The 20,391-nt window shown below is 35.8% G+C and overlaps 1 protein-coding gene across 7 annotated transcripts in view; it reads left to right on the top strand.

Moving 5' to 3' along the window:
* Positions 1-20,391, top strand: part of MAPK10 (mitogen-activated protein kinase 10) — a 556,562-nt gene that overhangs the window by 441,880 nt on the left and 94,291 nt on the right. For 6 of the 7 annotated variants that reach the window (XM_073891887.1, XM_073891885.1, XM_073891886.1 and 3 more), the window contains one exon: positions 20,063-20,192. In XM_073891887.1, coding sequence (XP_073747988.1) covers positions 20,063-20,192 — 130 coding nt within the window. Of the gene's footprint in view, positions 1-18,172; positions 18,272-20,062; positions 20,193-20,391 lie in introns of those variants that run through there. The other variant, XM_073891888.1, reaches the window with a different exon arrangement.

Genomic DNA, 20,391 nt, shown 5'->3' with positions numbered 1-20,391 from the left:
AAAGTCATCTCATTTGCCCTCCTCAGGCTTCCTCAGTTATTTCTTATAAGGGGATGAGATTTGGAAATATGTCAATCATACCTATTCCCATGTTTGGAGGATTTGAGGCAATTGCATGTCTAATGGCTACTGATTCATTGACATGTTAGGACTAGAAGTGTTTTTTGCATTGTTAAACTTTGCAGCAATCAGGGAATTCGCAACTTACTTATTTTACTTAAATGCACACCATATCATTGGGGTGGGGGGAGTCACTTCTTAACACAAAGCATACTGAGACAGAAATAAGCCCTGTTCAGACAGGGTTTTCAAAAAAAAAAATGCTATGTACCTGGTTTTGTCCTTCCTCTAACAATCAAAGGGTTCTTCTTACAGAAGTTATTTAGATGTGATAATATCCAGATGATTTGATGGTTTAATGACCTGAGACATGCTATATTTCTTAGTATTTTGTTCAAGGGATAAGTATCTCATGTTCACCATGGGACTATAATTTTTATAATTTTTATAAGATACTAGTGTTTGTTTTTGTAAACAGTATCCTTTTGGTAAGGTGCCTTTGTGATTCCTTCAAGTAAATCTTGGTGATTAACAATGCTGAGACTGACTTGTATATTTCAATGTTTCTTTAGAACATGGGACAAAATCTTATAGAATCTGGGTCACAAATATACTGTGTGATTTTGGATAAGTTAGTTGTTTTCCTTAGGCCTCAATAGCCTAATGTTCCTAATGTCTAAATAAAAGGAGGGTGTTAGTTCAATGATTAAAAGTCTTTCTAGTTAATTTCTAGCTAAAAATTCAGTAGGCCATTTGCTATTTGTGGAAATGCACAATATGCTTTTCCTTTCCCTTTGAAAATTGCTGCTGACAAGTATAGTGCTTTTAGTGCTTTGCAAAGTATTTATTGTGCATCTGATATAAAGCAGAGTTGAGGAACCTGGGAAGTAATTACCAAGATTCATATCTCCAGCTGCCAAAGTTGTGTGTGTGTGTGTGTGTGTGTGTGTGTGTGTGTGTGTGTATTATGCAACAGGATAGAGGCTAATAGCATTTTGCAAGATTTGATAATTAATTGCTATAAGCTGAAGTTTGAGTTAGACATTTTCAATTTAAAATTTAAAATTGGCCTGACAAAGGACTTTTTCCATTTTGTGACATGAGTATATGATTCTGACTAGATAAATTAATTGTCTATGAACTCATAATTACATTTGATAATATACATAAGGAGGGAATGGTTATTGAATGAGAGCTAGGGATGTTTAGTTTGGAAAGAGGTTGACTTTTCAGGGAGATGGAAGAGATCTTCAAATATTTGAAGACACCTGTGAGTAAACTTATTTGGTCTGGCTTCAGAGAACATCATAGAATTAATAGGAGTTGGATTTTGGTTCAATTTAGAAAGAACTTTATCAGAGTCAGGGTGATTCATCAATGGTTGTCTTCCTTGTGAAGGTGTAAATACTTGGTTACTGATGTTTTAAACAAAAGCTGGCTGGATGAGTATCTCTTAGAGATGTTGTATTTTACATAGAATTTCTTCATTTGGTGAAATGTTAGATGAAATGAACTCTTATGTTTTCTTCCCATACTAAGTTTATGTACTTTTTTGTTACCTTGGAGGCATTATTTATAACTTATCAATGCTTTCAAGCAGAGAATCTGCTGCTAGAAGATGGCTATGGTAATCCCATGTTTAGATTAGAATGGGATATGTCCTTAACTTATCCAGCACATTGTCAGTAAGGACTGCATCTCAGATGGAGTCACAGTGAACATGCCTGGCTCTACACTCTAAAAGTCTGAACCAAAAATTCTGGCTAGGTATGCTGGATTCATATATGTTAACACCTACAAAATGAGTTTCTTAAAGTTCATGATCTTCTTTAAACACAGAACTGTAGGTACAAGTGTTCATCTGTTCAGGCTGCTATAACAAAGTACCGAAGATTTGGTGGCTTATAAACAACACAAATTTCTTTCTCACAGTTCTCGAGGCTGGGAAGTCTAAGATCAAGGCACCAGCAGATTTAGTATCTGGCGAAGTCTGCTTTCTGATTCACAGACTTTGCCTTCTAGCATAACCTTGCATGGCAGAAAGGGAGAAGAATCTCTCTGGGACTTCTTTTATAAGGGCACTGATCCAATTTATATGAGGGCTCTGCCTTCATGACCTAATCATTTCCCAAAGGCTCCACCTCCAAATACCAGCACATTGAGCATGAAGATTTCAACATATGAAGCTGGGGGTAGATACAAACATTCAGATCACAGGAGCACATTTCTTCGAGAAGTGTCAAATAGTTTGTTCTAGATATTCGTTGACCTGTAGACTGTTTTAGCTATGGGCATATGAAATACTATGTTATGGACAGGACACACCTAAGTTTGCTGGGCCTTAAGCTTATAACATTTGGGGAGACCTTCTTGACCTTCTTTTGGAAAAATCACAAATGTAAAATTCATAATGGAAGCAAATTATTTATTTAGAATAGAAATAAATTACATGAGGAGGGTAAGGATAAATACCACATCTTCTTTGTCCATTCATCTGTCAATGGATATCTGGGCTCTTTCCATAGTTTGGCTATTGTGGACATTGCTGCTATAAACATTGGGGTGCACGTACCCCTTCGGATCACTGCATTTGTATCTTTGGGGTAAATATCCAGTGGTGCAATTGCTGGGTCGTACGGTAGTTCTATTTTCAACTTTTTGAGGAACCTCCATACTGTTTTCAAGAGTGGCTGCACCAGCTTGCATTCCCACCAACAGTGTAGGAGGGTTCCCCTTTCTCCACATCCTCACCAACATCTGTCGTTTCCTGACTTGTTAATTTTAGCCATTCTGACTGGTGTGAGGTGGTATCTCATTGAGGTTTTGATTTGGATTTCCCTGATGCCGAGCGATGTTGAGCACTTTTTCATGTGTCTGTTGGCCATTTGGATGTCTTCTTTGGAAAAATGTCTGTTCATGTCTTGTGCCCATTTCTTGATGGGATTATTTGTTCTTTGGGTGTTGAGTTTGATAAGTTCTTTATAGATTTTGGATACTAGCCCTTTATCTGATATGTCATTTGCAAATATCTTCTCCCATTCTGTCGGTTGTCTTTTGGTTTTGTTGACTGTTTCCTTTGCTGGGCTGCATACTCTTCGAACATGTCTTCATATGACAATGACTTTGTAATATTATTACCTACAGAGAAAATTGAAAGAAAATTTAGTCTCCTATCATGGTTGGTTGACACTTATCTTTTATTATTGATAGTTTAGAAAATGCTTTTCATCTTCACAATTCTTTGCTGATACTGTCATATGCATATTTAGAATTATCAAATTGGGGGAAAACTCTTTCTAGTTTCTTTTAAGTATGGACTGCAATAATGGAAAACATTGTTCACAGATTACCTTCTAGCTTCATATATTTCAAACCTTGTTTCTCCACCACTACCTGTGTAGCTACATACTTCCAGCGTCAGGCAGTGTTCCCACAGTGATATATAACTATACCAGTTATATAGATAGATAGTTATATATCACTGTGGCCCTCCACTGGCCCTCTACTCCCTGTCACAAGATTGGGCAACAGGTGAGTGGGCCCAGCGGCAACAATATTCTTGAAAATCATACCTACACCAGGAAAAGTTGCAACAATTTAAATACATAACTTATTGCAAAACATAACCCACTGAAGCAAAATAAATGTATTCGTAACTAAATTTCCCCTTAGTTAGATTCCCAAAAGATCTGTTGCCACTCCAATTCTACCTGATACAAGGGGAAGTTGGTGAAAGGGAAGTGGAGTATAGAGACCGTTGCTTTAACGCCAGAAAATCTAAGTACAAACAGCATAAGTCTTGCTCTTTTGAACCCTATATAATTTGTAAGCTAAAAAGAATTGGAATTGAGATTAAGATCAGAAATATTAAGGGGAAATTTTTGTTAAACTATATGACAAAATTAATCAGTTTGACTTCACAGTCTTGAAAATGCATTTTTTATCACTATTATAGTCCATCTAAGGTTTCAAAAGTCATATTATCTGTGAATCTTCAACAAGATAAATTTATTTGGTTAGATGCATTTTCCAATACAAAAAAATATATTCTATTTGGGTTTTCTTTTCAATAGTCGATAAAGGGCAGTATAAGAATAGCTGCTATACTATTCAATATTTTAACTCGATATGCATCAGCAAAAAAAATACAGAATTTTAAGCTTTATCTGAGTATTAAGGATTACATAAATTGATTATTAACTCAGTATGGATTAGAGTACTATCTTATTTCCGACTAGAGGTAGAACAAAAATGAGGTGACCATCGGAGTTAAGTTCTAGATTGGTATTCCATTGCATTCATATTTGATAATCTCTTCTGATCTGGTACACTTCGATGTATTTCATTGCTCTTATCAAATATTGTTGGCTCTGTTTTCTAAGTTGGTATTTCAAAGTCTTATTTGATAATTTAAGTGTGGTATTTTGAGAATCAATGTCAGCATTCACGTAAAATGGTATTTGCATTGTCTCATAAATAACATGATTTAAAAATATTTAGTGGCGGGGCGCCTGGGTGGCTCAGTCTGGTAAGCGGCTGCCTTCAGCTCAGGTCATGATCCTAGGGTCCTGGGATCGAGTCCCATGTCTGGCTCCCTGCTCAGTGGAGAGCCTGCTTCTCCCTCTCCCTCTGCCTGCCACTCTGCCTACTTGTGCTCTCTATCTATCTGTCAAATAAATAAAATCTTTAAAAAAATATTTAGTGGCAAGTAGAACACTTTTTAACATTAACATTTTACATTGTTGCTGACCTATAAACAGGATTTATGCTGAAACAATTGACTAATTGCATTTTTGGCACAACCTGCTGCCAGTAATTTGATCATAAACTCATGGGACCTCTTTCTTCCCCCCTCATTTTCTACCTTGAAACTGCACAATAAAGCTATAATTTATGATGTAGACTGGGGAAGAATTATAGTTCTTGTTTTAAAGATACAGCAACGAATGCAGATACCAAGATAAAATCCTAGCTAAGAGATATTTCCCTAACTGTACTTTTTAAAACTGATATATTAGTCTTGACATGCAGTTTGTTTTTTTTAATCCTCAAATTCAATACCACATCCTCCAGTGATAATTCTTTGTTTATTATGTTCTCTACTTCTTCTTGACTCCTAAACTTTTTTGTATGCCTGTTAGCTAGATAATCAAAACAACCAGATCTTGTTTGTATGTGTTTTCAATTATTAAAATGAAGCTAAATTATCTCACTTGAAATTTTTGTTTCTAGAAGGAGCAATACATTGAATATTAGTGCCTCATTTTCAATAATTCTTCAATCACACAAAGACCTACAGTCTATAAGCTGGCATCATTTCTCTGTTCCTGACTACCCTCATGTACTGATTTTCCTCTTTATGCAGTTTAGATGTTGTGCCTCATATTATAATATATCCCCTATACAAACTGTCAACTCTCATCTCTTCTCTTCCTTCCTGGCAAAATTCAAATGCTGGTTAAATCTAATTAGCACTAAGATAGATGAATGTGGCTGGAGAAAAACACTCAGTTGTGTTGACTATTCATACCTAATTTCAAGACCAGCAAGATTAAGTGGATTTTATTACTGTTCAGGATCTTGAGCCCATTTATATTTCTACTATTTTAAGTGACAGTTTTATCCCTTCACTCATGCATTAAAACTCTAACATCTTTTTCCCCATCCTCTCACTCAGCTGATGATCTTGCTTCCTATCTCACTGCAAAACTAAAAGCCAACAGAATGAATATCTACAAGGTGCCCCCTAAGGCCATAACTACCTACACACTGGCATCTGAACTCCATTAATCTGCTTTCCCTGCTGATGCTATGTACAGTATTTCATCCTATATAAACTAATCCCACACTTGAAATTAGATCTCTCTCCATTTTATCACTTCCAGCAATTGTCCTCTTTGGCATCCTCCAGATTTCCTTAAAAGTAGACCTTCCACTAGCATCTAGTATTTTCTAATTTTTTAACCTACTATTTTTCATTTGTATTTTATTCCTCTATTTTGTATTCCCCAGTATGTTGCAGTTTTTTTAGTGCAAGAAACTTAACTTGTATCTTGTATCTATCACAATAAATATTAGCAAGTTTTTGCTTAATTTTGTAACATATGACATGATTTGTTAACATTTAAATTCAACCTTGTATGAAGTCTTTTAGTTTATCCAAGTCAAAATAGAGACATGGTAGAAGCTCAGTAAATTTCTGTTTTTGAGCAAGTAAAGGCATAACCACCCAATCGTCTTAAATGAACTTGAGTTTCAAAAATGAGTATTCAAATTAAAAAAGAAATGCACAATAGAATTCCATTTCCCTATAGTGCTTAGCAAAAAGGCAAAGAAAATTATAATTCTTAAAATCCTAGGACACAGAATTTAAGTATTCAATTGATCTCACTTATATATTAGTTATTCTGTCCCAGAATAAGATGATTAATAAAAATACACATGTAAATGTGGACACATGCATATATACATACACGATGCTGTCATTTTTACCAATGACACAGGAAGAATCTTTGTGACAAGAGAGTTTTTGTTTTTAAATAAATCTTGTACATTCTGACCTTTCCTTAAACTTGGGCTGCATCACAAAAGAATACATAAATAAATATTTTTCCATCTTGGTTCTTATGAATGTTGGGTGCTTCACGTTTCTAACTGAACACATATAAAAGCACAAAAGCAGGATATAGTCGGGGGGTGTTAAAACCAGCTGGTTAGGAAATCCATTTGGGGTCAGTAAACCGGTTGTTAATGACACCAACCAACAGGAAGAAGATGGAGAGTACAAGAGACGAGCATGCATTTAGGGGTAAAATCAATAGTCATATTTGATTGGTGTGGTATTTTTCGCTGGCTGGGCAAAGAAATTCCATTGTGTAGTCTCATAGTGCTAATTTTCTATCACTGTGTAAAATTCTCAGGGATATAGGCTATGTGGGAAGAATACTATATAGACCAAACCTTGTCTAAACAATCTTCATATTTGCTTAAAACAAAGAACAACTAGCACCTGAAGAATTTACTAGCCATTTATCTGGTTTTACCGCGTTTCTCATAGTAATTGGTCTTATCAAAAACAATTTTGTGATTTTTCTATGCTCTTCGTTTTCAGTATTTCTTGGAAGCTCACTTCTTTTTGTAAACACAAAGAGTAAAGCTTCAACAGGAGGGAACTGTGCCCCCAAATCTCTCATGTGCTAATTTTTTTTGTGAGCAAGTCATTTAACCATTCTGTACCTTATTTTTCTTAGCTCTACTAGTTCACCAAATTTCTATAAAAATACAGCAAGTTAATGTTAATATCTGCAAGAAAATAAATGCAAATTGTAGTTATTATCATGAAGTGACTTTTCTATTATCAACTTGCTCAGTTATCGAAGTAAATATTATTTAACTATTTATTGATCAAATATATAAATGAGTGAAATGTAAATTAGAATCAGAAAGTCTGCAATCTTAATGAAATATTTGCAAATATGTGTAATTTTTGTTGGTAATAAAGATAATAAAGAAAATGTAAAAAATTCTAGTAGTTCCAGGAAAACTGAAGATAAATTAAGAGATCTCACAGTGTCGCAGCCATATCATATCTGTTACATCTTAATTTTTCAAATGTGTGTTAGTAATGAAAATGTTTAACCTTTTATTTTGAGATAATTTCAAAATTGTGGAAAATTTGCAAGAATAGTCAAGATAACTATGATAAGATTATATTAATATAATTTCATATGGTTTTAGTGAGGCTCAAATGAGTTCATATATGTAGAGTGTTAAGAACTTTTAGACGCAAATGAGTGGGAGAAAAAGTGCTTAGAACTAATAAATATTGGTTGTTGTTATTAAGCTTCAGTTTTGTCACCTGAACAATGGGGATAATAAGAGTGCCTGTCTTAATAAGATTATTGCATACATAAAACTTAGAAGCCCAGGGTTTTCCCAGCCTCAGTTAATGACACCTTATGTTACATACATAATAAAACTTCTTACTGGAAGAAACCCAATCCTGGGTTCTAGGATTGCTTGGATAACATTACAATAAGATCAAAATGGCCTTTACAGAGGTTTTTTTTGTTTGTTTTTTTGGTTTTGTTTTTGACCTAGAGTCAACAGTTACATCAAGTCTTCCCATTTTGGGTTTACTTAGGTTTCATATCAATAACTATCAATGTGAGGGTGATTCTAGTTGATATTTGCTGAAGCAAATCTGGCAAATTATTTGATACTAGGAAAACATTTATTGGTAGAAGAAAGTACAGTTACAATATTGTTTATAGAAAGTGCTAATAAAATTTTGGTAAAAAGAAAATAGCTTATTTATTAATCTCCCGTTTTTTACACTGGGGTCTTTGTACTTCAGGGTGGGGGCTGGGCAGGGAGAGGTGTGGGTGCAACAGCTGGGAATACTCAGAGCTCCACGATAACATGGCAGGTTGTCCTGGAACTCATGTTTCATGTAAAGACTGAAGTGTTGATGGGAAAATGAAATTTTATATTAAAATAAACATGGATATATATATGGGGCTAAAATATAGATTTTATATGAATTTTAAAGATGATGTATATGATTTCAAAAATATTTAATAGCTATTCGACTCATGTTTGTAGAAATTCAAGACTTATAAATTCACTCTGCTCTATCATTGGGAGTACTTCAATCATCTGTGGGTTTACTTGTTTAACAAATACTTAACGTCAACTATATGCCAGACACTGTACCATACTCTTAAGGGAAAGGTGAGAAAGACTCTCGTTACAGCATTATTTATAATCACCAAGACATAGAAATAACCTAAGCTCCACTGATGGACAAATGGATAAAGAAAATGTGGTGTGTGGGTGTATAATGGAATATTATTCAGGCATAAAAAGAAAGAAATTCTGCCATTTGTGACAACATGACAACTTTGAGGGCATTATGCTAAATGAAATAAGTCAGACAGAGAAAGATAAATAATATAGGATCACACTTATATATGGAATCTAAAGGAAAGAAACTTATAGATACAGAAACAGAAACAGATCAGTGGCTGCCAGAGATGGGATGAGGTGGGGGATTTTGTAAATGTGGTCAAAACTATAACTTCCAGTTATAAGATATATAAGTTCTGGGGCTGTAATGCATCACATGGTGACTATAGTCAACAATACTGTATTGTGTATTTGAATGTTCCTAAGAGAAAAGATCTCAAAAGTTCTCATCATAAGAAAAAAAGTTCTACCTATATGAGGTGATGGATGTTAACTAAGCTTATTGTGGTAACCATTTTGCAATATATACATTTATCAAATATTCATATTGTGCACTTTAATATGTCAATTACATCTCAATAAAACTAGGGAAAAAATGGTGATCGAGACTCATGTGGCTCCTGCCCTCATGGGACTCACAATCAAACAGTGGGGCAGGTTTGCTGTTGTTATTAAGCTAACTTTATTTCACAGCAACTCTATGAGGTTCTATTATTTTATTAAGGATGTGCTACCCAAGACATCTTCCCATAAGTGCTAAAAATAAGCAGGATTCTTAGACACAAAATAATGTGGGCAGGGATATCCCAATTTAAATATAAGACTTTGAGAATGGTCAGGTATAGATTTAGAGAAGCAAGAACTGGTGCGAGGAGACCCTTTAAGGGGCAGTCTCTGTAGTACATTTGACCCATGGTAATGGAAAGGGAGTTTGAGTTAAGTGGATCAATTTGAAAATATACATTGGAGGTAAATACAGGCCTTCTTTATGAATTGGATATGAGGAGATGAGAAGAGAAAAATTGAAATGACTTCTACACTTGAACAAATGGTTGTTTAAGGGAAAGATCAGAGGAGGGCAATTTAAGGCTAAGAGAGAAATCAAGTTTGTTCAGTTTTGGGCATATTAATTTTCAGATGTTTTTGAGACATAAAATTAGAGGTGTTCAGTAGACAATCATATGTGAATTAGGAGCTTTGGGAAAGACATCATAGCTGGAGATAATATCTTGGCATCCTGTATAACACAGCCATTTAAAAATATGATGCTTAGTTTATTTAAACTTTTGTCCTTTAGCTTATATAATGCCCTTTTATTAAAATATTTAAAGCTCTGGAAGTAAACATTTAGCAATAGCAAACAGAATTTCATGCAAAAGGCACGTAGGGAATACAAAGCTAAATCCTTCAGGATTTTGGCCATTAAGGAGCACAACTTTGAGGACAGAAAAAGATGCAGTAAAAGTCAGTATGTAAGAAATCTGCTATAATGATGGTACAAACAAACTGCTGCAGAGATAGAACACAATTTCATAAATATTAGCCCAAATATCACAGTAAGGGAAGTGAATAAAAAAAAAAGATAAATACTATAAAGAAGTCCCAGGGGCATAAACAATAGCCAGTGTAAATTCTACAAGGACATGTTGGGAGCTATTGGGTGTCATTCATAGTGAGCAGTGCTACACCAGTCGTCAGGATAGTGGAGTGCAGTCATAAAGCCAGAAACATTGTGCTGGGGCAGGCCTGGAGGAAGAGAGAGTAGGCCCATAGTTTGGGCAATGTTGACTCCTATCAACTGTACTATGTGCGGGAACCATCTGTGACTCCTGTTAGTTACCTAATGGATCTCATCAATTTTGCAGGTGTCAAGAAATAGTCCCAACCCCTGAGCCAAAGGAACATCTTACTGTCTCTAGTTTGTTAACTTTAAACATAGCACATTCTTACCACAAGTCCAGTTTGAGAGTCAGCTGTTTCAGAGTTGAGTTACTGGCAGAAAAAAAAAGAGAGGATACACTTAATAAACTTCCACTCCTTAGCTAAGTCCGACATCATCCAAGTTCTGAAACTTACCTAGGTTGCTATGCAGATGTTTAAGGAAAATCTTGTTAGAATAAAACTACTAGCTATAAATCACACTTCAAATGTTATTGCCAGGAAATGGCTAAAGGTGGGAATGTAGCAGCAACTCCAGAAGAGCAGTTCCTTGCTTCTGCCTATTCCTTCTTGTGGGAGTGACATGCAAAAGCCTCTTCAACCAGGACCCCAGTGGTCATGAACATCAGGGACCTTATCATTTATCTCTAAGTTGGGAAAATTTTGATAGTGAAAGGACACATTGAAATACATTGATGGATATAAAAATAGTGCTATTAAAACTGTTTTAAATTAACTTATTCTTAAGAAATAAACTAAAAATACAAATAAGATTTAAAAATCGGTTTATATTGCTTACCTAAATATTAAAAATATAACATAAGAAGAATAATTATTCTTGGTATAGTCTGATGTATTTTAATCATCTGAAACTTCCTAGCCCTATCTGTCTGTAATACAGTTTCACTGGTATTTTTCTGAAGAAGACATTTTTTAATGTGATTGTATTATTTTTAACTTTTTGTGAAATTTCTAGAAATCTTCAAAATTGTATGCTGTGGTTACTAAATTTGAAATACTGACACCTTCAGTATAGATCACAATATTTTTATCTAAAATATTCTCAAAAGGTCTTAGGTACCTGGTAAGAACAAATTCTACTAAATGGAAAATATTCCCAATTCTATTTTATTTTTGTATTGGAATATATAAGTGTTTTAGCCCAAGTTTTTTTCTTTTTCTTTTTTTATTTTATTATGTTATGTTAGTCACCATACAATAGATCATTAGTTTTTGATGTGGTGATCCACGATCCATTGTTTTCATATAACACCCAGTGCTCCATGCAGTACGTGCCCTCCTTAATACCCATCACCGGGCTAACCCATCCCCCCACCGCCCTCCCCTCTAAAACCCTCAGTTTGTTTCTCAGAGTCCATAGGCTCTCATGGTTCGTCTCTCCCTCCGACTTCCCCCCTTCATTTTTCCCTTCCTTCTCCTAATGTCCTCCGTGCTATTCCTCATGTTCCACAAATAAGTGAAACCATATGATAATTGACTTTCTCTTCTTGACTTATTTCACTTCACATAATCTCCTCCAGTCCCATCCATGTTGATGTAAAAGTTGGATATTCATCCTTTCTGATTAGTCCAAGTTTTTTTTTCACAAAAACTGTTTCCCCCTTTCATTTAGAGTTCCTTTGCTAATAAATAATTGTATAAGACAGAACTTATCAAGTGGATTGCCCATATTTATGGTCTTTTTAATGGATTGTCACATTTAGATGCTGAAAAATTATAGGCACTTACAATCAGAATATAAATATCCTGAAATGAGGATCTCCTTCAAATCCTATACATAATATGAATATACTCTAAAATTAGGAACTCTATCAAAAGATTATCCTTACAAACTAAGGTATTCTAAATCATATTTATGGAATTTCAAAGCTAAATGTCTTCTCTTTGAGAACTCATTTTTTGGATTTGATTTGCCAGTTCCTTTCTCACTTCAGTTCATTCCAGAGCATTTCAGTGTACTTTTATTTCCCTAAGAACTTCAAGAGCTAAAGTATTGGGATGCTTCATTTACTAAATGCCATGATTAAAGATTTCCAAACGATTTTGGAAAAAAAAAAAAGCATCCAAAATTTAGGCTTATTTACAAAGTTGTTCTTCAATCAGAATTATGAAGGCTGCCAAGAAAATGCTGATTGCCTTGCTAAAACACCTTTATTTTTTTTATTTAACATCAGCGTTGTCTCCAAAATTAGTAATAAAGTGATTCTCACCCTATGTGTATAAAAATATTTACAAATTTTGGTACCTACAAATTTTATTTTTTATTGATATACAATTGACATATAACAATATATGAGTTTCAGGTATATGCCAACTATATTGTGATTTGTAAAATATTGCAATTTATTTGGACCCAATGTGAATTGTTTTCAGAATGATGATATTTTCCAAAATAATTTGTATTTGTGTTATTGAAAAAAACAAGTAATGGGTCTCCAATGTCATTTTTAACTAAAATTATAAGTTTTCACACTATTGTCAAATGTTTCACCTTGACTTTCCATAAACTTTACTTTGAGTTATTGAATTGGATAGAAAATCAAAGTATTACTGAAAAGTACTGATTTTATATTTGAAGCATTTGATAAAATTATATAAAATTTAAATGTTTATAAAATTATTTTTCTGTTAATAGAACACATTAATAGCTTTGCTTAACTTTTTGTACATATCCCCCAAACAAAAATACCCTTAGAACTGAAAATGAAGAAAACTAATTTAGAAAAACAGACATTTGACCTAAATGAAAAGTCATGTTTCATGAGTAATCTGTAAATGCATCTTTTGCAGGCTCATGTATTAAATCACTGTGCTTGGGCACAGTCTTCTTGAAATAATTACTGACTTTTAAATAGATACTGATGGTCCTTTAGGAGAACTATTTTCTGGTTTTTATCTGGTTGTGCCCGAGAAAACACAAGAAATGTAAATTCAGTATATAGTATTTTAATTATATATGTGGTCTCAGTTTTCTTTATTTTTGCCAAAAGTGTTTATTGAAAAGTTAAAGAAGCTTTACTAGACACTAAAAAAGTCAATAATTATAGCTTTATGCCACACGGATGGCAAAATCTGCATACCAAGTATATTCTGACTACTCTCTATGTGCTCTCTATGTGCTTTTTAGCAGATTGACCAGCCTCACATATTTCATACCAAGCCAAACTGTAAATTCCCAAGTTTCCAACTTACCCTATCAAATGGCAGCCTGGCAGCTTTGTGGATTCTGTAGGTTAAAACATGGGTATGAACATACATGGGTGGCGCACTGAATGGTCATTAAGGGCAGCAGGGTGGGCATGAGACAACTTGTCAAATAAAATAAGAGCAAGAGAGGCAGTTACTTGCATGAACCCTATAACCCCATCTCACCGAGATGAAGCAGTTCCTCTCTGGGAGCCTTCAGTTTCTTCTCCAATGCCATCATCCCATTTTGATTTCCAAGAATATGGTTGCCTTATATCTAGGGCAGCCATCTTCTTTAGGTTCATCTATTTTTGGTGGTGACAAGTATGTTTAGCTGGTCCCATATTCTTCATCAAGATGGTAGGTCTTTGTGAAATGTCCCCTGTCACTAGTTCACTGAAGGGCTGCAAAGCACTAGTTCAGTTTCTAGTGTTTAGACTTTTGTTGCTTTGATGCTGTCTTTGAGGGAGGGGCTTCTGATCCCCTTGCTGCTCCTACTTCAGCTGTGTTGTCCATCGAATCGTTTTGGTTGAAATCTATGTAACTAGGCTTGGTCATCTAGGTTAGTTTGTGCATAGGTGAAATGGCTTTACTTGATGTTGAGCTCTGAGTGCAGCTACTTTCTTCGGTAATTGGACTGTGCCTTTTGCTTAGAGAAAGATCCAGGTGAACTTCACAGCTTATTGCTGTGTTTGGCCATGAGTTATTGCTTGTCAAATGTTGTATTCCCCAGAAAATACCTTGTGAGATGGTGATTGCACGCAGGAGATTTATTAGGGAGTGTTTTGGGGGTTAACACCTGTGGAAAGGACAAGAGGCACAGAGGCAGAAGTTCCGCTGTGATGCAATCTCAAAGGAAGCCTCTGCTGACCCTACTGGGAGTTCTGAAGATGGAATGAGGCTTCCCAGCTGTCCTGCATTGGGATGAGTTGGCCAGGTGTTTATGATCCCAGGTTCATCAGTCATTGAATGAAGGCTGCCCATGAAGAAAGCATAGTCTTTGGTTAAGCAGATATTTTTGGCTGAAATTATACCCAAACAGGGTTAAGAGCTGAGGGACTATCTGCTGGCAGCACTCCCAGCAGCTGGGATAATAAGTCCTCTATTCCTGAAGGGGACTTTTAGTGATGCAGCACAACACCTATACTTCCCTGTGATGCACCGACAGAACTCCATCACTGGCTTTTTTCCCCCCAACATACTGAGAATCAATTTGCAGAAAATCAAAAGTCAAACGTGCCTAGGGCCTACAAGAGTTATAATGTATCCCTGAAAACTGGATATGCCTAATTCTAGACTTTCCATTATGTAATATCATGAATATTTTTATTACTTAAGTCAGTATTGTTAGAATTCTATTGCTTGTAGTCAAAAACTTCCCTGACAAAATATAAGCAAACTACTACAGCTAAGCAATTCAATGACAAAAACAACTAATCCAAAAAAACCAACTGTTGACTTTTGTTAGGGTGATTAGGGAAGGCTTCTACTGAGGAGATGGTATTTGGGCTGAAACCTGAATCACAAGATGGAATCAGGTGAGGATGTGGGAAGAGCCTTCCTGGCAGAAGGAGGAATGATTGCAAAAGTCCTGAGGCAGAGATGAGTTTGGCAGGTTCCCCAACACTGTTCTCCATGGTGGAATCAGTGTGTCCATAGCATCTCTAGGGACTGTAATGTTTGGGCACAAAAGTGAGATATTTGAAGGCATTGGGAAGAAATTTTTTTTGGTAGATTTCTTCTAAAGTCCAGGCCTTTGGAAAAGGACAAATGAGAATGTGGGAAAGAGAAAATAAGCAATGGAGGGTGCAGCGTTTATCCCAGGATGGAATCTGCCCTGCTGGGCTATCGCTTAAGACATTTAAGATGCTGCAATGATAAGGTTTTTGAAGTTTTTAAATTTTTATTTTTATTTTTTAATACATAAAATTCTCATAAGGCCTAGAGATTTTTTAATCTTTGGCCCATAAACATGTTAATATGATCAAGAATATTTTAAATGTGAAAGGGAAAGGAAACAAGAAAGATTATCAAATGAATGATTACTTAAGAAGAAGAATATTTGTGCAAGAGGTTGTCTGCAATTGCCAGAAGGAAAAAAACAGACGCTGACAAATATGTAGAGAATAAGAGTTGCCTGCAGAGATGTGTGTGTCCCCGTGTGTGTGTTTATATAAATACATTCAAGAAAGTAATCTTAACTTTATAACATCATTAAATGACAGGAGCATAACAACAGAAGGCTGTATCTTTCTTTTATAAATAAACCTGGTAGAAGTGGAAGTGAGTTAGTACTGTGTGTCAAGAAATCATGGAAAATTTTTAGCAAAATTGCTAGAAAGTTGCTGGAGGTTGTTGGAAAATCTTCATAAAGATTTACTTTTTTTCTGCATGATGATAAAAGAAAAAAAACTACTGAAAGAAAAAAAGTAAGGTATTCTGAACCAAGACTCTTAAAAAAAAGATGACTCAAGAGTAATGGGGAACTTTCAGACATGAATTTGTGACTTTTTTTATCATCACACCACTGATGCCAGTTTGTAGATGTATTTGCTAAGTTGCTGCCAGTAATCATTGAGGAATTATAGAAGATTGGGAAAGATTGTAGTGTCATCCAGGGTTCATGGCAGGAGACAGAAACATTTAAAGTAGGCAAAGATTAATATGGTAAATTGGGTGCTTGCAAAATCATTGGAAGGCCTGGAGAAGTGGCCTCTAGTTTGGGCTTCTTGGAATGACTCGCAGACACGAGAGAGCTGAGTCACCAGGGGACCTCCCACCTCTGAAAGTATCCTAGAACCACTGAGCTTCCAGTTACAATACATGCATGATTGTAACTGAGATTTAGGAATCATAGAGCTGAAACTGTGCGCTTGTTACTACTGTTGTCACTACTCCATGATGCTGGTGACTGGACCCTGGTACCTGGAATCCACTGTTGCCTTTGCTTCGATTCCTTTTCTCACCCCTGAATTTGAAGAATGAATGACTGCTTGCAGAAGAAAATTTCACATTGCCATGAGACCTTGCTTGCCAACCAAGAAATGGTAGAAGATGACCACCCTCACTTTTGCCTTATAAATCTCTCATAGTAGCATCTACATGGTAGGACCTTATTGGAGTCCAGAGCACTAGCTGCAAAAGCATCTGGGAATTGTACATTTAACTCCCAAGTCTCTTCCATCCAAGAAGACATGATACAGGGTGGCAAATGGAAATTCAGTGAGCCAAACCATGGTATTCCATTCGGGCGTAGACAGGCAAACATTCTTATTCCTTTAAAGGAAAGAAAGAGATAAGAGACATCTGCTTAGCTTGACATTGGTCTTAGTATTGGTTAGAAAAGACACCCTGTGAGCCATTAAGAAAGGATGTAGCAATCACTGGGAATAAGGGTTCGTTCATTAAAAACAAATCATACTGGATAACTTATTAAAGTGGTAAGTAATAGAACTATATGGCCATAATGTATCTAGATTTTAACAAGGCATTTGCCCTAAAATTCTATATGATGGGACAAACTTGGGAAATGTGGTCAAGATTGTGACACAGTTGAATGGATTTGTAATTAGTAGAAAGATTAAAAACTCATGATTTGTAGATAAATGTCCAATTGTAGCACATGCCATAGGAATTTCTATTTTATCCTGACCCACATTACACAATGACTCCAACAAGAAGGCTGATTTTAAAAATAGCAACAGTCATTGTTTATTAAGTGCTTCCTCTAGATGAGGCACTATAGATACATTATTATCTCTTCTACTCATTGCAATAGTTTTGACAGGCTGTTATCTCCATTTAAATGTGAGGAAACTAATACCAGAGAGTGTAAGTGGCTTGCCCCTAGCTCCACATCTAGGAAGCAGCAGTGCTGAGATTCATACCTAACATAGCTTCAAGGAAGAGGTAACAGAGGGAGGGAGAAAACCACAACATTTCTGGGAGACACGGGTCAGAACGTTCCAAGAACCCCAGAGCATGGCATTTTCTCAGCCATTCCACATGAAGTTGGAAGCTGGCCCACTGTCCTGCAGGATCTGGCCGGTATCTCAGGGACTCAGACTGACACTGACAAACCTTCACCAAAGGCTCCATAAAAAAAACAGATGCTGATTCACTAAATCACGAGAAATGCAATAAATAGTCAAGCTGGCTAAATATAGGTAATATTCCTGCATGCAAAAATCTGAGGGAGAGCATGATCAGAATGTTGACCCCAGAAAACAGAATCAGCCTCATGAGGGGATGCTGGTCAGAATGCTAACTGTCTACAGTCTCTGCCAATCACAATACAGATGTAAACATCTGCCTGGCTGACTGGATCCCTGGACCTACATGGAAGGACACTTCTTCAATCAGACAGTGCCATTATTTGCCTTTCTGATTCTGTTCTAGGCTCACATGACTGATTGCTATTCTTTCTATAGATAATTTAATGACTTCAGCTAAGTTGTTTTGGCCTAAAATTTATTCTTTCTCTTTAAGGTGACTGTTTCAATTGATTTCCTGCTGATACAATTTCTTAACTTCAGAAGACAAGTTTTATTCCTGTGTTTCCAAATTCACTGTGGTTCTTGGGCACTATTGAAAAGATGTAGGTCCTTTTGACTCTTTCCTTTACCTGTGCTGCCATTGGTAGGTTAACAAGAACAGAAGAATCAGTGCTGACATGAAGAGTTTGAAAGCAGCACAGGTTTTTAAAAAGAGAGTATTTTTAATTAACATAGGCTCACTGTGATTCAGTAGTGTGTGATATTGTTATCAAAGAAGTCAAGACAGACTTAGCTGTATTAACTGTGTCAACAGAGTGAAGGAGCTAGTGAATGAACGAAGAAGTTGACAGTTCTACCCTAATCTTCAGTGACACTCCATGCCTAGACTAGCAATGTTTATTTAGTTCAGGATCCACATTTTCAGATATCAACAGACTGGAATATATTCAGAGGAAATTGACCAGATGGTGATAGGACCTGAAATCACATTCTGAAAAATGGTGGTAGGACACTGGTGATATTTAGCTTGAGAAAGAAAAGACTTAGGGGAAAAATAAGAAAAGCCAAGAGGTATTGGGTACTTGCTTATAGATTAGGCCAAGGATTGTTTTCAGTCCCTAATGGATTTCAAATATTATGCATTTACCATAATGGAAAAGCGGATACTCTTATTTCGAGAGTTACTCTGGTAGGCAGAGAAAGTCAGTAGAAACCACAGAGACAACTTTGCTTATTAGAATGATGACATTTCTAACTCTCAACAACATAATGAGCTGCCTTGATTGTAACATACCATGTTTTTGGAGATGCTGCAGTGGAAATTGGCCAAACATTTTATGGAAATATTTTGGAGGAGAATAAGTATTAAATGGAAGAATTAGTATTAAAAGGAGGCAGGGACCAGATGAACTATAAGACCTTGTCCAAACTTATCCTGCTAGTCTATCATTATCTTACAACACAGTAACCCCTTTTTGATCTTTTAGTTTAGTGGCATGAACACTGGGTTAATGCCACTTCCAATTCAATAGATCAACTGTAGGGGACACTGACTGCTGCATTCCTTCCTGGCAATTAAGACAAAATCCAAAACCATCTGAAGCTGTAGGGATGTGGGTGCAGAAAGTCTGTGAATGAGTCATTAGGTATAATACAAAGAGGAGACTCACTTCTTTATTTGATCCCCAGACCCATGTATTCTAAGTGTGGGAGAAACAGTACTGTATATGGATTGCTTTTCAAAGCATGGTTAATTTTCACTCTCAAATAGTTTGAAAGCTTCAAATGTTAGTAGCATTCATTTCTGTCTTTGTATTTAAATGCAGTTATTTATGCTTCTAAAAAACCTTTGATTGCATACCTTATTTTGAGCTTTGTTATTGTTAATGTGTACACTTCAGCATCAACCAACATGTACATTCATGGCAGTGAATGTCATACCTTAAAATCTGGTTCCTGTAAATGTGAAAGAATAATGTTCACTTAAAACCAAAAAACAATGGAGTTTTATAGCTAGAGAAAACCTAAATATCACATATTATTAGATGAGAAATTCAAGCTCAGAGAGATTGAATGACTTGCCACATTCACATGGCTGGACCAGTAGAAAGTAGAGCACTTTTTTTTTTTTTTCTTTTGTCTCCCACTCAAGGAGGCAATTATATGCCGGGGGTTTTTGGCAAGATACTCTTCTTTTTTGCTTTTCCTAGCAAGTAGAATGGTTTGATACTAGTCACTTCTAGATCTTTATTTACAGCCTGATTGGGATGTGACCTGAGGAGAAAGTATCAGAGTAGGATTCCAAAAATAGTATTTTATTTACCCATATCAGTAGGCAGAAAGTCTAAGGGCTTCTTTGTTCCTAATTCTGGATTGCTCTTGGATCTCTGCAGTGCTGCGTATGATGCTGTTCTTGACAGAAATGTGGCCATTAAGAAGCTCAGCAGACCCTTTCAGAACCAAACGCATGCCAAGAGAGCTTACCGGGAGCTGGTCCTCATGAAGTGTGTGAACCATAAAAACGTGAGTTGTTTTTTTTAAACCTCTGGCAGTGGGAGGTTGTGAGATTGGAGAAAGAAAATCTGTGTGCCAACTTGAGTAGGAACGGCTTTCTTTGCTTTGTCATTTCTGCCTGTTAAAATTGTTTATCCTTCCATATGCTACATTTGATTTCATTGTCCTCATGATAGCTTTCTGCTTAAAACTCATCTAAAAACCATAT

The sequence above is a fragment of the Callorhinus ursinus genome, unplaced genomic scaffold (assembly GCF_003265705.2).
Source record: "Callorhinus ursinus isolate GAN/ISIS: 27379988/994484 unplaced genomic scaffold, GSC_fseal_2.0 scaffold4, whole genome shotgun sequence".
Taxonomy (NCBI): Eukaryota; Metazoa; Chordata; class Mammalia; order Carnivora; family Otariidae; genus Callorhinus; species Callorhinus ursinus.
This window is presented reverse-complemented; position numbering and strand designations above follow the sequence as displayed.